The 16,873-nt window shown below is 41.7% G+C and overlaps 1 protein-coding gene across 2 annotated transcripts in view; it reads right to left on the bottom strand.

Moving 5' to 3' along the window:
• Positions 1-15,459, bottom strand: part of KIFBP (kinesin family binding protein) — a 45,973-nt gene extending 30,514 nt beyond the window's left edge. Inside the window, exons 1-2 of one of the 2 annotated variants that reach the window (XM_080688004.1) lie at positions 14,963-15,459; positions 11,435-11,533 (exon numbers count right to left, since the gene is read on the bottom strand). In XM_080688004.1, the coding sequence (XP_080544130.1) occupies positions 11,435-11,533; positions 14,963-15,388 (525 nt within the window). In that variant the 5' untranslated portion in view covers positions 15,389-15,459. The remainder of the gene's footprint in view (positions 1-11,434; positions 11,534-14,962) is intronic. The other variant, XM_080688005.1, reaches the window with a different exon arrangement.
• Between the last annotated feature and the right edge of the window lie 1,414 nt (positions 15,460-16,873).

Below are 16,873 nucleotides of genomic sequence, written 5' to 3'. Positions count from 1 at the left end.
GACTTGGGGTTCTAGAATTCACAGAAAGTGAAAATGACTAAGATAGGAAGCAAGGCCAAAGGCAAACACAATAGATTTTTAATTAATTCTGCAAAAACCATCTCAACAATTTTAAGGGTTGCTTAGTATGCTTACCCCTGTCTTAATGAGGGGAATTAGTCAATGTATTGTTTTATGTACATACTGCACTGTTATGACTATCACACTTTATGTGTAACACTGGCAGTTCAATCAGTCTCTTAACTAAAACGGAGGTATAAAAATACAGAGTGGCCTGAATTGTGTGGCTCAGTTGGTGGGGTGTCATCCCATGCACCAAAAAGGTCACTGGTTCCATTCTCAGTCAGGGCACATGCCTGGGCTGCAGGCTCGATCCCCAGTAGGGGGTATACAGAAGGCAGGTGATTGATGTTTCTCTCTCTCCCCCTCATCCCTCCTTTCTCTCTTAAATCAATAAAAACATTTTTTTAAAAGTACACAGTGTTTTGCTACATGTTTTGTTTCCTTATTAATACTAGGTTTGAATGAAATATTACAGGTTTTTGGTATCTTTACATTTTATTATTTTTTTTTTAAAGATAATGAATCCACTTTATTTATTTATTTATTTATTTATTTAATATATTTTATTGATTTTTTACAGAGAGGAAGGGAGAGGGATAGAGAGTTAGAAACATCGATGAGAGAGAAACATCGATCAGCTGCCTCCTGCACACCCCCTACTGGGGACGTGCCCGCAACCAAGGTACATGCCCTTGACCGGAATCGAACCTGGGACCTTTCAGTCCGCAGGCTGACGCTCTATCCACTGAGCCAAACCGGTTTTGGCGGTATCTTTACATTTTAACAAACTCATGTATTAAGAGAGAGAGCCTAAAATCATAAACAGAGACTAACATCTCAATTTGGCTTCGTGGTTCTCTGCTCTTCTTAGAACTTAAGGAGGAAAGTTATAACACCAAGGTAGAAGAGCCATGACTTTTAAAATTTTCCAATTTGGGGATATATTCCTCAGGGGGAAAAGCTTTATTGCCTATAGACACATATTCTAAATTAAACTGACAAAGCACTACAACCACTATGGAAAAGTGTGGAGTTTACTCAAAAAATTAAAAATGCCATTTGACCCAGTGACCCCACTTCTAGAAATATACCCTCAGAAGCCTGATATACCAATCAGAAAGAATATATGTAGATTTCTAAAATAGGGCTGTTAGAGGAGGGAATAATGGCGGCGGAATAGACAGACGTGTTCCGAGCCTTGTCCCGGAGCAGAAAGAAAGAACAGCTGAGGGTCGCACAAGGAGTGTTTGTTGGCTGGTTGGGAGACAGCTGAATTCCAGAAGGAGGTGGGGGACTGCTGAACGGGGTTCCCCTGACCTGGCAGCACCAACTGTGGCTGGGTCCCCTCTCGGAGCTGCGGGGTTGGACGCGGAGTCTGCGCCATCTTGATCCGGAAAGTGGAGCTTATCTGAAGCCTGAGAATCCACAACGGCGGCACCCCAGAAACAGCTGCGAGCCCCAGAACAACGCTCCCCAACTGGCGCAAGCACACGAGTTCAGAGGAGCTCTACACTCCACCACGGAAAGGTCAGATTTCGCCTGGGATAAGGTGAGGTCTCTGGTCCCGGCGGGAGAGAGGAACGCGCGTTTTGCGGGAGCTGGAGGACCAGGGAAGTCTGTGCCTAGAAAAATCCGTGGCTGTAGGGGCTGGCGTGATCTGTGATTGTGGAAAGGGGTCCTCAGAGCTGCTAAGAGAAGGGCACTCTAAAAAGCAACCCATTTTGATCTGAAGTGCAGGGACACCCTAAGAATTTCAGGCAGTCCAGACTTACGCGCAGCCCCTGCGTTCCCTGGGTGCCGGGGCTTACGCGGAGTCCCGGAGTACGCACAACTGGGCTTTTTCCTCTTGAAATTCTTGCTTCTGATTACTAAGCCCAATACATAGGATCACCCAGTTGGGGACACCCTGGGAGACTGCAGGGGAAGGTTGTTTTTCTGGAACCTGGGGATCGGAGCGGGGAGTGACCATCAGAGAGTCAGCTCTGAGGCAGACCACTCCCACAGGCCGGTGACGAGTGCCACAGGGAAAGAAGGCTCTAACACTGCCTAGAGAGGCCATAGATAGACCCGGAAGTTAATCCAGAAACACTGCCACCCAGGGGCTGAATCACAAATCGACTCTTGTGTAATCAAAAATAAAGGAATACGAGAAATTAAGACACACCGCCTGCTTAAAATCAGGACTGGCTTACAACACCAAAGAGCAGTGGATCGCAGGGAACTGCAATACTGTCTGGACTGAGAAACAGGCGTGCCAAACAGAAAAACAGAGGAAGTGAATGACCTTCACTACTTCACATTTTATTTTTACCTTTTATTTTTTTATTTTTTTTATTTTTTTTAATTTTCATTTTTTGCATCTTTTAATCAAGAAACTTTTTTTTCTTTTTTCATCACTTGATTTTACCTTTTTAATGATTACATTTTTATTTTCAATCCGTATTATTACTACTGCTATTTTATCTTTTTTTTTTTTTTTTAAAGTGTCATTTTATTTTCTCTTCATTTTATTTTGGGATTAGGGTTCTACATTCTATTTTTATCTTTCCTTTAGCATCGTTTTACTCTATCTCAACTCTACCTTTAGGCCATCACTCTCTTCCTAACCTCCCCCTTTTCAGTGTCCTGTTTATATTACCCTTTTACTGCTTTAGATTTTCCCTATTCTTTCTGTTTACCCCTTGTTAAAATTTCACCCTACTTACATATCTAATCTCCAATCCTCTGCTCCAAGTCCACATACACCTCTCCCTTCGCTGTCTGAGCTATCCATAAACTTGTCCTTCTCTCTGTCCTTTTGTTGTTGTTTGCTTGAATGTAGATTATATCCAATTTTTATGCTTTTTTGTGAGATTGTTTTGCTTATTCTTCTTTTGTTTATTTTTTTGTTTGTTTTGTGCTTCAGCTTTCCCTTGCCTCACTCCATATTAGTTGGTGTGGTAGTTTGTACTAATCCCCAGGCACTTGTTGCTGGCATTTGCTGGGATTAGTGATTGTTCTATTGGAGTTTTATCCCCAATATATATAGTCTGTTCCCCTTTCTCTCTTAGTCACTTTCTTATCTCTCTTACTTTTTTTTTTTCTTTCTCTTTACTTTCCCTTTTCCCAATTTCATTTTCTCACTCCTTTTTTCTTTTTTTCTTTCTTTCTTTCTTTCCTTTTTCCTCTTCTTCTTTCTCTCCTATCACCTAATTTGCCTTTCTCTGGTGGTCACCTTTATTGGAGGTTATTAATATCGTGAATACATTCCTGTTCAGTGCCTTGTGAGTTGTACCTGGTAGTGCTGTATTTTGTGCCTTTAAATCAACCCAGGAGAGAGAGAACTACATAACCAGACACCCAGAGAAGAGAGACCATGGGGAGACAAAGAAGCAGTCCGCATATGAAAGAAAAGCAGGCATCACCAGAAAAGGAAGTAAACGAAATGGAGGCAAGCAACCTTCCAGAAAAAGAATTCAGAGAAATGGTCATAAGGTGGCTGAAAAGAATGGAAGACAAATTCGACAATATGAGCAAGAACCAAGAGGAAATGAAGAAGAACCAAGAAGAAATGAAAAATGACATCGCTGCTGTAAAGAACTCAATAGAAAGCATCAAGAGTAGACTAGAAGAAGCAGAGGACCGCATCAGTGAGCTAGAAGACAAGATGGAAAAAAATACCCAAGAAAAGCAACTTCTAGAAAAAAAAATTAAAAGGCAGGAGGAGAGTCTAAGGGAACTTTGGGACAACACGAAAGAAAACAACATCCGCATAATAGGGGTTCCAGAAGGAAAGGAAGCTGAGCAAGGAATAGAAAACCTCTTTGAAGAAATAATGACAGAAAATTTCCCAGATATAGGGAAGAAAAAACACACACAAATCCAAGAAGCTCACAGAGTCCCAAGCAAAATGAACCCCAAAAGACCGACACCAAGGCACATTATAATTAAATTGGCAAACACCAATGACAAAGTAAGAATCTTAAAAGCAGCAAGAGAGAGACAGAAAGTTACATACAAAGGAACCCCCATCAGACTAGCAACTGATTTCTCAACAGAAACTCATCAGGCCAGAAGGGAATGGAATGAAATATACAAAGTCATGCAAAGGAAGGGTCTGAATCCAAGAATACTGTACCCAGCAAGGCTGTCAATCAAAATTGAAGGTGAAATCAGGAGCTTCACAGACAAAAAAGGACTAAGGGAATTTATTACCACCAAACCAGCAATGCAAGAAATGCTAAAGGGTCTGCTGTAAAAAAAAAAAAAAAAAAGAAAGAAAGAAAGAAACAGGAAGCGAAGAAGTAACACAGGGGTAAAGAATAGGAATGGCGACAAATAAGTACCTATCAATAATAACTTTAAATGTAAATGGATTAAATGCCCCAATCAAAAGACAGAGGGTAACGGATTGGATAAGAAAACACGACCCATATATCTGCTGTCTACAAGAAACCCACCTCAGAAAAAAAGACGCACACAGACTGAGGGTGAAGGGATGGAAAAAGGTTTTCCAGGCAAATGGAACTGAAAAAAAAGCTGGGGTAGCAATACTTATTTCTGACAAATTAGATCTCAAACTGAAGGACATAACAAGAGATAAGGAAGGCCATTTCATAATACTAAAGGGAGCAATCCAACAAGAAGAAATAACTCTGGTAAACATATATGCACCCAATACAGGAGCACCCAAATACATAAAAAAACTCCTGGAGGATATCAAGGGAGAGATTGACAGCAATACAATCATAGTAGGGGACTTTAATACCCCACTATCACCACTGGACAAATCCTCTAAACAAAACATCAGCAAAGAAACATCAATCCTAAATGACTCACTAGACCAGATGGAATTAATTGACATCTTCAGAACATTTCACCCCAAAGCCACAGAATATACATTCTTCTCAAGTGCACATGGGTCATTTTCAAAGATAGACCATATGTTGGGACATAGGCAAAGTCTCTTCAAATTCAAGAAGATAGAAATCATATCAAGCATCTTCTCAGACCACAGTGGCATAAAACTGGAAATCAACTACAATAAAAACAACCCAAAGAAATCAAACACATGGAGACTAAACAGCATGCTATTAAACCATGACTGGGTTACCAGAGAGATCAAAGAAGAAATAAAAAACATCATGACAACAAATGACAATGAAAACACTACAATCCAAAATCTATGGGACACAGCGAAAGCAGTCCTGAGAGGGAAGTTCATAGCTCTACAAGCCTACTGCAAAAAACAAGAAACAGGGGTAATAAATTACCTAACCCAACAACTCAAAGAGTTAGAAAAAGAGCAACAAGAAAAGCCCAGTGTAAGCAGAAGGAAGGAAATAATAAAGATCAGAGCACAGATAAACGACATAGAGACCAAAGAAACAATACAAAAGATCAACAAAACCAAGAGCTGGTTCTTTGAAAGGATAAACAAGATTGATGAACCTCTAGCCAGGCTCACCAAGAAGCAAAGAGAGAGGACCCAAATAAACAAGATCAGAAATGAAAGAGGTGAAATAACAACAGATCCCGCCGAAATACAAAGGATTGTTAAAAAATACTACGAACAACTCTATTCCAACAAACTGGACAACCTGGAGGAAATGGACATATTCCTAGAAAAATATAACCTTCCAAAACTCAATCAGGAAGAATCTAAACAGCTCAACATGCCAGTAACTATGGAAGAAATTGAAGCAGTCATCAAAGAGCTTCCGGCAAACAAAAGCCCGGGGCCAGACGGCTTCACAGGAGAGTTCTACCAAACATTCAAGGAAGAACTAAAACCTATCCTCCTCAGACTATTCCAAAAAATTCAAGAGGAAGGAACACTTCCAAGCTCCTTCTATGAAGCCAGCATCACCCTAATACCAAAACCAGATAAAGACAACACAATGAAGGAGAATTACAGGCCAATATCCCTCATGAATGTAGATGCCAAAATCCTCAATAAAATTCTAGCAAATAGGATCCAGCAGTACATCAGAAAGATCATACACCATGACCAAGTAGGATTTATCCCAGGAATGCAAGGATGGTTCAATATCCGCAAATCAATAAATGTGATACATCACATAAACAAATTGAGAGATAAAAATCACATAGTCATATCAATTGATGCAGAAAAAGCATTTGACAAAATCCAACACCCTTTCTTGATAAAAACTCTCAACAAGGTGGGAATAGAAGGATCATACCTCAACATAATAAAAGCTATATATGATAAACCCACAGCTAACATCATACTCAATAAGCAAAAACTAAAACCATTTCCCCTAAGAACAGGAACAAGACAGGGATGCCCACTCTCACCACTCCTGTTTGACATAGTACTGGAAGTATTAGCCACTGCAATTAGACAAGAAGAAGAAATAAAAGGCATCCAAATTGGAAAAGAAGAAGTAAAGCTGTCCTTATTTGCAGATGACATGATATTGTACATAAAAAACCCGAAAGACTCCATCAAAAAACTAACAGACTTAATAAATGAATTCGGCAATGTAGCAGGATACAAAATTAACACCAAGAAATCTATGGCATTTCTATACACCAACAATGAACTTACAGAAAGAGAGACTAAAAAAGCAATCCCATTTTCCATCGCACCAAAAAAATTAAGATACTTAGGAATAAACCTAACCAAGGAGGTAAAAGACCTATATGCGGAAAACTACAGGACACTGAAAAAAGAGATAGAGGAAGATGTAAACAGATGGAAGAACATACCATGTTCATGGATTGGTAGAATCAACATCATTAAAATGTCCATACTACCCAAAGCAATCTATAGATTCAATGCACTCCCCATTAAAATACCAATGGTGTATTTCACAGACCTAGAAAGAACTCTCCAAAAATTCATCTGGAATAAAAAAAGACCCCGAATAGCCACAGCAATCCTGAGAAAGAAGAATAAAGTAGGAGGGATCTCAACACCAGATTTCAAGCTGTATTACAAAGCCACTGTCCTCAAAACAGCCTGGTACTGGCACAAGAACAGACATATAGATCAATGGAACAGAATAGAGAATCCAGATATCGACCCAAACCAATATGCGCATTTAATATTTGACAAAGGAGGCATGAGCATACAATGGAGTCAAGACAGTCTCTTTAATAAATGGTGTTGGGAAAATTGGACAGATACATGCAAAAAAATGAAACTAGATCACCAACTTACACCATACACAAAAATAAACTCAAAATGGGTACAGGACTTAAATATAAGACGGGAAACCATAAAAATACTAGAGGAATCCACAGGCAGCAAAATCTCAGACATATGCCAAAAGAACTTTTTCAGTGATACTGCCCCTAGAGCAATGGAAGCCAAACAGAAAATAAACAAATGGGACTACATCAAAATAAAAAGCTTTTGCACAGCAAAAGAAACCATCAACAAAACAACAAGAAACCCCACTGTATGGGAGAACATATTTGCAAATGGTATCACTGATAAAGGTTTAATTTACAACATCTACAGGCAGCTTATACAACTTAATAAAAGGAAGATAAAGGATCCAATAAAAAAATGGGCAACGGACCTAAATAGAATCTTTTCGAAAGAAGACAGAAGGCCAAGAGACACATGAAAACATGCTCAAAGTCACTAATTATCCGAGAGATGCAAATCAAAACAACAATGCGATACCATCTCACACCTGTCAGAATGGCTATCATCAACAAATCAACAAACGACAAGTGTTGGCGAGGATGCGGAGAAAAAGGAACCCTCGTGCATTGCTGGTGGGAATGCAGACTGGTGCAGCCACTGTGGAGAACAGTATGGAGTTTCCTCAAAAAACTGAAAATGGAACTCCCATTTGACCCAGTAATCCCACTCCTAGGAATATATCCTAAGAAACCAGAAACACCAATCAGAAAGGATATATGCACCCCTATGTTCATAGCAGCACAATTTACAATAGCTAAGATTTGGAAACAGCCTAGGTGCCCATCAGCAGATGACTGGATCAGAAAACTATGGTACATCTACACAATGGAATACTATGCTGCCGTAAAAAAGAAGGAATTACTACCATTTGTAGGCACTTGGATGGAATTAGAGAACATTATGCTAAGTGAAATATGCCAGTCAATGAAAGAAAAATACCACATGATCCCACTCATTTGGGGATAATGAAAAACATTATAAACTGATGAACAAAAAGATAGTTACAGAGGCAGTAAAGCATCAAACAGACTGTCAAATTACAGGGGTAAGGTTAGGGAGAGGTGGGGGAAATAAGAGATCAACTGAAGGACTTATATGCATGTATATAAGAGTAACCAACGGACGCAAAACATTGGGGGGTGAGGGCATGTATGGGAGTGGGGTGGGGGTGGGGGGCAATGGTAAGATATGTACACATATAATACCTTAATAAAAATTTGAAAAGAAAAAAAATAAAATAAAATAAAATAAAAATAAATTAAAAAAAATAAAAAATAAAAAATAAAAAAAAATAAAAAAAAAAAAAGAAAGAATATATGTACCCCTATGTTCAGAGCAGCACAATTTACAATAGCTAAAATCTGGAAAGAGCCCAAGTGCCCATCAGTAGATGAATGGATAAAAATGCTGTGGTACATTTACACAAAGGAATACTATGCAGCTATAAAAAAGAAGGATCTCTTACCCTTTACGAGCATGGAGGGACCTGGAGAGTATCATGCTAAGTGAAATAAGCCAGACAGAGAAACACAAGTATCATATGATCTCATTTATATGTGGAATCTAATTGAACAAAATAAACTGATGAACAAAACAGACCCAGAGACATTAAAGCATGCAATAGATGGATGTATTTCAGAGGGAAAAGAAGGGGTGGAAGAAATTAACCAAAGAACTTATATGCATACTAGAGGAAATTAACTAGAAGAAATATTTTAATATTGCTATTCACCCTTTCTCTATAATAAAAGTGTCAACCAAATTCATGATTGACAATGACAGATGGAAACACACGCATGCGCTTGGAGCCAGCGAGGGCTTTATATGTATCCTGCATGCATGAGTCAACTTAGCCTTTTATAGATATAGAATAAACTTGCTTAATTAGACCTGCTTTCTGATTTAACTAAACTTTTTCCAGCTCAGTGAAGTACCCCAACTTCTCTTTCAAGTAACTGTCAGCAACACAGCAGTAAATATCAACACGAAGCAGATTATTATTATAGATCACACAGGGAGAAGAAAGACTAAAATATTTAACTGCAGCAGAGTTTGATTATATTCTGCACAGTGAGAAAACCTGAAGTCATTTTCAAGGTTCACTATTTCTTCTTTTCAGTAGGGTCAAGTTTCTAAACTTTCTAAATCTCTGTTTTTCGGCTAATGAAAAGAAAATAGGTTTCTACTGAGTCTCCTATATAACTACTCCAGGACTTCTGTGAGGATCAAATGTGATAAGGCACGGGAAAACATTTCACAAACATTTGGTTAAAGTGTAAAATGTTTGCACCTGGCTATAAATAAAGCAAGCCGTATTCTTGGGCTGAAGAAATTCCAAGGAGGCTAGTCATTAGCGAGAGGAAGCTGGTATTGCTACGTGACATCATTACCCAGCACCCACAGCAACTGTTTCCAGGCTGGGCTGGGCTGTGGGCCACATTTTGCACCATGGGGTCTTGGCAGCATTGACTGCGATTTGGTGGGGTGTCACTCCGGGGTGGTGGCGGAGCCTATGTCCCACTTGAGGGAAGTCGAGCGTTGGTTTGTCAGCACCAGGTCCATGGTGCAGGCCAGTGCGCGTCATGGCAGCTCCTACGTTGAGCATCTGCCCCTGGTGGTCAGTGCACGTCATAGCTACCAGTCGGACGGTCAGAGGGACACTTAGCCTTTTCTATATAGACTACAGGCCCGGTGCACTGATTCATGCACCAGTGGGGTCCCTCGGCCTGGCCTGTGCCCTCTCGCAATTCGGGACCCCTTGGGAAATGTTGGGCTGCCAGTTTCGGCCCGGTCCCTGCAGGTCCCCGTAGGCCAGGCCAAGGGACCCCACTGGTGCACGAATCTGTGCACCAGGCCTCTAGTATGCATATAAGATCTTTGGTTACTCTCTTCCCACCCTCCTCGCTCCTCCCCTCTGAGATTCATCAGTCTGTTTCATGTTTCCATGCCTGTGCGTTGAGCATCTGCCCCCTGGTGGTCAGTGCGCATCATAGCTACCAATCAAACAGTTGCTTAGGCTTTTATATATATAGATAGAGATGCATAACCCATGGACACAGACAATAGTGCAGTGAAGGACTGTGAAAGGAACAGGAGTAAGGTAGAGGGAGTTAATGGCGGAGGGGGGGCATCAGTAATACTTTCAACAATAAAGATAAATTTTTTAAAAAGAGAGCAGGAAGGCCAAAACCGGTTTGGCTCAGTGGATAGAGCGTCAGCCTGCGGACTGAAGGGTCCCAGGTTCGATTCCGGTCAAGGGCATGTAACTTGGTTGCGGGCACATCCCCAGTGGGAGGTGTGCAAGAGGCAGCTGATCAATGTTTCTCTCTCATTGATGTTTCTGACTATCCCTCTTCCTTCCTCTCTGTAAAAAATCAATAAAATATATTTAAAAAATAATAATAAAAAATAAATAAATAAAAAGAGAGCAGGAAGGAGAGTAAAACCAGTTTTAGTTGAGCACCTACTATGTGCCAAGTACCATCTTTTACCTATGTTAGTTCATTCTTTGACCAATGCTACAAGAGTGCAAGTATCATTATTTCCATTTCACATATGAGGAATCTGAGGCCCAGAGAAGTAGAATGACTTATTGGAAGGATATAAGGTTAATAGGTTCAGGACTCAAACTCAGATATGTATACAAAGTCTTTGCTCTCCCCACCCCACAAAAATAGTAATAATAAAAATTATAAACTGACAAAGCAAATAGGAATGTTCAATCTGTGGATTCTGCTTACAGTGCATTCCTTCTACCTGCTCTCATCATTTTGACACAACACTGTCCTTCAAGGAGCACTGAGCACTTGTGTTCTACACTAAGTCCAACTACTGAGTGAGACAGCAGAGTCTAGGTTAAAAGTATGGGTTCTGGAATCAGATTGTGAGGATTAGAATTCCCAACTTCACAATTTACTAGTGTGTGGAGACAAGTAACTTAATCCCTTGTGGTCTGTTTTCTCATCTCTAAAATAAGAATAATAAAAGTATCCAGCTCAGAAGTTGCCATGAGGATTAAATGAGTTAAAATTTGAAAATCACTTATAACAGTGTCTGCAAGTACAGGTATTAGGTGACTACCCAGACAGCTATATAGAGAGGTCCCTAAGTATACTGAGGAGTCATACACAAATATTATGAGTAAGGAATTCTTAACATCAGTTCTTGATTAGTTTCAATCAAATCTTAAAATTTATCTGACATGCAACATACCTCTTTCATATATTGAAGATACAGTGCTTCTGATGAGTCTAGGTAAGCTTGTGCTGTTTCAATTTCTTCTCTTTCAGACCACAAGATACCCAGATTATTCTGGAAAATAAAGAAATAATGACAATATAAATCTCCCAGTAACAGTAACTTTTAGTTTCAAAGTCAGTATTTTCCTACCAAACAGTACCGAAGTCTGATTAACAATGAATTATTCCTGCCCTGGCTGGTTTGGCTCAGTGGATAGAGCATCGGCCTGTGGACTAAGGAGTCCTGGGTTCGATTCTAGTCAAGAGCACATGCTTGGGTGGTGGGCTCGATCCCTAGTAGGGGGAGTGCAGGAGGCAGCCAATCAATGATTCTCTCTCATCACTGATGTTTCTATCTATCTCCCTCTCCCCTTCTCTCTGAAATAAATAAAAATACATTTTAAAAAAACAATGAATTCTTCCCAATATTGTCATTATGTAGTGGTAAACAGCTACTGATGGATCCCTAATGCTCCCGGCCTCCTGGTATTCATGCCCTTGTTGTATAATCTTTTCCCCTTAAGTATGGGCTGGATTTAGTGGCTTGCTTCTAACAGAATACGGCAAAAGTGACAGAAGGTCTCTTCCAAGATTAAGTTACAGAACACGGCTAACAGTGTCGCCTAAGACACAGATATTTACATTATGATTCATAACAGTAGCAAAATTAGTTAAGTAGCAACGAAAATAATTTTATGGCTGGGGGTCACAACATGAGGAACTGTATTAAAGGGTCGTGGCATTAGAAAGGTTGAGAACCACTGGTCTAGATGGTCAAAACTCAAGACTGGATGCCTAGCTAACCTTTAGAAAATAGGGTTAGACTGCCTACCACCCCTTGGGATAGTCCTTCAGGCACAAGGAAACTTCGGAGGCTGGGTTTCTACCACCTTTTGCTTACTTCCCTAGGGAAGGGTACAGGATAAGGAAACAAAGAGGTTTTTGGTGTTATTTTCTAAAAATACATTTTATTGATTTTTTAGAGAGAGGAAGGGAGAGGGATAGATAGAAACACCCATGAAAAAGAAACATTATCAATCAGCTGCCTTCTGCATGCCCCCCACAGGGGATCAAATCCACAACCCAAGCATGTGCCCTGACTGGGAATCAAACTGGTGGCCTTTTGGTTCCTGGTTGGATGCTCAGCTGCTGAGCTATACCAGCCAGGCACAAAGAGTTTTTAATGCAGATTAACCTGTGGTCCACTGAACCACAAGGTACCCATTTAATAGAATTCAGAGTCTACGAATATGGATGGAAAAATCATTTCAATTTATTTTTACTATGTTTTACTAAAATTTAGCATTTCTTTTAATTATGAAAGCAGGAAACAAAATGCAACGATATGCCCTGGCTGGTGTGGCTCTATGGTCAGAGCATCAGAGCATCAGCCTGAGGACCGAAGGGTTGTGGGTTTGATTCCTGCTTAAGGGCACATACCTGGGTTGCAGGTTCATCCCTGCCCGGGTCAGGGCATGCGTGGGAGGTAACCAGTCGGTATCTCTCTGTCTCTGTCTCTGTGTCTCTCTTTCTCTGTCTCTCTCTAGTTCTCTCCCCTCCCCCTTCCTTTCCTCCTTGCCTTCCACTTTCTCTAAAAATCAATGGAAAAATATCCTTGGGTGAAGTTTAACAACAACAAAAAAAGCAACAATATTACAGTACCTGAGATTTTGTGACCTATAAAAGCGAAAAAAAATCTTAATGTTACAATTTGCTGATCTCAAAATATTTATATTCATTACTACTTTAAAATTATAAACATTGCCCAGCCGGCACGGCGTCAACCTATGAACCAGGATGTCATGATTCAAATCCCAGGGTGGGGCATGCAGGAGGCAGCCAATCAATGATTCTCTCTCATCACTGATGTTTCTAGCTTTCTCCCTTTCCCTTCCTCTCTGAAATAAAAATATTTTATTAAAGCCCTAACCGGTTTGGCTCAGTGGATAGAGCATCGGCCTGCAGACTGAAAGGTCCCAGGTTCGATTCCAGTCAAGGGCATGTACCTTGGTTGTGGGCACATCCCCAGTAGGAGGTGTGCAGGAGGCAACTGATCCATGTTTCTAACCCTCTATCCCTCTCCCTTCCTCTCTGTAAAAAATCAATAAAATATATTTAAAATATATATATATTTTATTAAAAAATAAAATAAAATTATGGACATTAGACACATCATTAGTTATTGTTTAACATGTTTTTAAAAATATTTTGAGCCCTAGCTGGATTGCTCAGTTGGTTGGAGTGTTGTTCCATACACCAAAAGGTTATGAGTTCAATTCCTGGTCAGGGCACATACTTAGGTTGTGGGTTTGATTCCTAGTTTTGGTGCATAACAATTGATGTTTCTCTCTCATATCAATGTTTCTCTCTCTCTCTCTTTCTCTCTCTCTGTCCCCCTTTCTCTAAAATCAATGAAACATATCCTTAGGTGAGGATTAAAATTTATGTGTGTTTATAACGTTTATATTACTGGTTCCTTTAATATTCTTTTACATTTTATTTTATACATTTAAAATCATTAGTCTGTTTTATGCAATACTAGAGGCCTGGTGCATGAATTCGTGCATGGGTGGGGTCCAGCCGGCCTGCCGCATCAGGGCCAATTGGGCCTGGCAGGCCCCAGGGGAGGAGCCACATGCGGTTGGCCAGCCGATCCACCCCCTGGTCAACTCCCTGTCAACTCCCGGGGGCAGGGACAATTTGCATATTAGCCTTTTATTATATAGGATAGGCTTTACTAGACTGCAAAAGGGGTATATGGCACAAAAAATGTTTAGAAACCCTAGAGTTTAATGGTAACTTGAGCAAGGGATCTAGAATTGATTTATTTTTAACTCCACAGAGATAACTGCTATTGACATTCTACATAAATTGTTTTTTAAGTATAACATAAACCCTACAATACAACAGAAACTATTGTATCATTCACAGAGCATCAGACCAGGTAGGGGGAAAAGTTGAATATAAAATAAAAACAGCTAAAAAAGTACTACTACTGGTGAATTCCACCAAACATCTAAGGAAGAAATAATACCAACTCTACACAAACTCTTCTAGAAAAATAAGGAAAGAACACCTCCCATCCCATACTAAATCAAAGACATAACAAGAAAACTACAGACTGATATATCCTTCATGAACATAGATACAAAAAATGTTAACAAAATTTTAGCAAATTGGGTACAAACTGGCCAATCTTAATTAAAATTACTTTAGATTTTTTTTCTTAATAGAATGAACAGGATTAGAACTGGTGAGGAAGAGCTGAAAAGTATTTTACGATTATAAGAGGGCGAAACCAATGCATTGACCACGACTAAGCGAAGCAGCAAGTGACGTTGAAGTGGGCGATGAGGGTGGAGGAGCTTCCGAGCCGTTTATCCCAAAGCTTCAAACGCGTGGGACAAACTGTGCCTTGCAACATTTGCCTTTGGCCCTGGCAGGAGTTGGGGCCCTCCCCGCCCCTCGCCTCCGGCCGACGGCAGCAGGCCGGCTCTCTCACCTGCGCCTGGATGTACAGCGAGACGCAGTCGGGCGACAACCGGTACTTGCGCACCAGCCTCAGGCATTTCATCAGATGCTCCTCCCCCGCCGACAGCTCCTCTGTGTCGATGTGGTTCAGCCCGAGGTGGAACTCAATAACCGCCAGCCTCACTGCGCCCTGGGCGACGGGCCCCTCGACCTCCACCAGCTCAGCCAGCAGCCCCAGGGCGGAGTCCCCCGCGCCCACGTCGTCCTCGGCCTGAGGCCGCTCATCCTCGTCCTCGGGCGCGAGGCCCAGCAGCGCTTTGACCTCTTCCAGCAGAACTCGGGCGCCGTATTTGGACTTGTACGGCTCCTTCTCGGGGTTTTTATGCAGTTCTACCCGCGACAGAGCCAGCGCGGCCTGGAACTTCTCACGAATCTCGGCCCACGAGCCATTCGCCATAGCGGCCTCCGCTGCTCAGGTTTTCCTGCTTCCAATCCGGACTCCCGCCTTCCTTTCTGCTTTACGACACTTCACTTACGGCCCCCAATAGGTCCAGGCACTACATCATTATAGCCAATGAGGTCCGCCAAGGGAACCGCAATATGCTCAGCAGTGACCAATGGGAAGGCGTAGTGATTACCATAGCAACCGTTGTCATGGAAATGAAGCTGCCAAGGAGGATGGCCCCACCTCCCAGCCCCGCCCTCTGTGATGGTGAATTCACCTCTCGCTTGGCCCGGTTAAGTTATATCTATATAAAACTACCTGCTGACTTTAATATAACATATGGAAATACTGTTGACAAACATATCTACTAATTACTCTTGTTAGTTGATATAAGCTGAAAGGCAAAATTCTTTTGGCATTAGTGTGTAACTTAGTCCACCACGATAAAAATGTAACAAGGATCCGATTATTCTGTTGAGTGAAAGCTATGAATGTAAAAAGCACTCCGTGATCACTTCAACCCTGAAATGCAGGTTGTAGGAATGTGCACAACTTCCCAAGTAACATGAGTTAAATCACAGAGCTGTGGCAAGGCACCTCAGGCACCTTTTCCACTACACACCTTTGTAAACTAGCGAGTCAAATTCAGGCTAGGGAGTCAAATTCAGGGCGCACTAAGGGGAAGCGGGGAGAGCACTTTTAATTATTATGCTACTAGAAGCCCGGTGCAAGAAATTCGTGCACGGGGGTCCCTCAGCCCAACCTGCACCCTCTACAATCCAGGAGCTCTCAGGGGATGTCCTACTGATGGCTTAGGCCCACTCCCATGGTTCTCTGCTCTCTGCGGGGCCTGGGGGTTTCACTGTAGCCATGGAGATGAAGCCCCCATGCTCTGCTGTCTGCTCTCTGCCTGCCGCCGCCATGCGCCATCCGAAGGAAGCCCCAATGCCCTGCAGTGTGCTCTGTCTGCCAGGCCTAGGGGCTTCGCCGACACCGACACACTAAGGAAGCCCCCAAGCCCTGCTGTCTGGGCTCTGTATGCGGGGCCTGGGGGTGGATCCAGCCTCGCTGCTTGGTCCCCGCAAACCCCCGCAGGGCTGACAGGCCCAGACGCTGCAGCAGTGGTGGAGCAGGGAGGCTGGATCCAGCCTTGCTGCTCCAGCGGACAGGCCCGGACACTCCAGCAGCGGGGCTGAGGGGACTAGACGCCGCCATCTTGTGGCTATGGGGGCCACCATTTTGTTGCGGAGTGACGGTTAATTTGCATATTACTCTTTTATTATATAGGATACTGTCTCCTAGTAGGAGCTCAATAAATAAACCACCATGACCTCTAAAGATCTAGCTGGTAGAACAGCCAGGTGAAAACTAAAATAGAGATTTCTGAAAAATCCTTACACACACACCTAATAAACAAAGACATCAGACTAGGAAACTTACTAGGTGTACTGGTTAATAATGCAGATTTTTTTCAATAGATGGAGTTACACATATGTT

This window comes from Plecotus auritus, assembly GCF_963455305.1.
Source record: "Plecotus auritus genome assembly, chromosome: 9".
Taxonomy (NCBI): Eukaryota; Metazoa; Chordata; class Mammalia; order Chiroptera; family Vespertilionidae; genus Plecotus; species Plecotus auritus.
This window is presented reverse-complemented; position numbering and strand designations above follow the sequence as displayed.